At 47.1% G+C, this 852-nt stretch overlaps 1 protein-coding gene across 1 annotated transcript; it reads left to right on the top strand.

Annotated features, from left to right (window-relative positions):
* Nucleotides 1-98: 98 nt before the first annotated feature.
* On the top strand, nt 99-719 carry PVX_217290 (hypothetical protein; the record flags this gene model as incomplete). The annotated part of the gene is made up of 1 exon (XM_001612282.1): nt 99-719. The coding sequence occupies one exon, from the start codon at nt 99-101 to the stop codon at nt 717-719; it is 621 nt and encodes a 206-aa protein (XP_001612332.1).
* Nucleotides 720-852: the final 133 nt, after the last annotated feature.

The following is an 852-nucleotide window of genomic DNA, read 5'->3' as shown; positions in this document are numbered from 1 at the left end:
CTGCTTACTGGCTTATCGAAATTAATACGACTCACTATAGGGAGACCCAAGCTGGCTAGTTAAGCTTGGTACCGAGCTCGGATCCAGTACCCTTCACCATGGAGGAAGGGGACCAGGCGACTGACGCAGCAGAGACCAGTGCGCTCGCTGCGAACACGCTGACTCGAGAAGAACAGCCCGACGAACGGAGCAAAAACGAAGTGACGCTGCTCGAAATAAAAAGGAAAGTCCAAAACGAGAAGGAGGCACAGAAGGACGACAATAAACAGAGAAAGTTCAAAATAATTAATTACACATCCAAGGATAGTCTTGTGAGCAAAGTGGAAAAGGAATTCTTCCTTTTCTTTTGTTTCCTCTGCGGTTTTAATTGCCTAATTAGCGAAACAGACGTTGCAGATTTGCCAAGAAGGAAGACTGACGGATCGATCATATTTCCCTTTAAAAAAATTGTTCACAAAAAATATTATAAAACGAAAAAGGAATGTATCCTCATACGAAGAAGGGAAGACGCGTTGGAAGTTCAGTTTCGAATTCTATGCAAAGAGTGTGGCGTTCCCATTGGGTACGTTAACAGCCTTGCCGATGACAACGCGTACGTTTATTACTATGACTATTCCTTCGTTCGCAGCCAGACGAAGTCGCGCCTTTTTAAGGACGTCTCGCTAAGGGTCAAGACAATTCTGCAGATATCCAGCACAGTGGCGGCCGCTCGAGTCTAGAGGGCCCGCGGTTCGAAGGTAAGCCTATCCCTAACCCTCTCCTCGGTCTCGATTCTACGCGTACCGGTCATCATCACCATCACCATTGAGTTTAAACCCGCTGATCAGCCTCGACTGTGCCTTCTAGTGCCAG

Source organism: Plasmodium vivax, genomic scaffold (genome assembly GCF_000002415.2).
Source record: "Plasmodium vivax scf_7059 genomic scaffold, whole genome shotgun sequence".
In the NCBI taxonomy this organism is placed as follows: domain Eukaryota; phylum Apicomplexa; class Aconoidasida; order Haemosporida; family Plasmodiidae; genus Plasmodium; species Plasmodium vivax.
The sequence above is the reverse complement of the archived record's forward strand: the minus strand, read 5'-3'. Positions and strand labels throughout refer to the sequence as shown.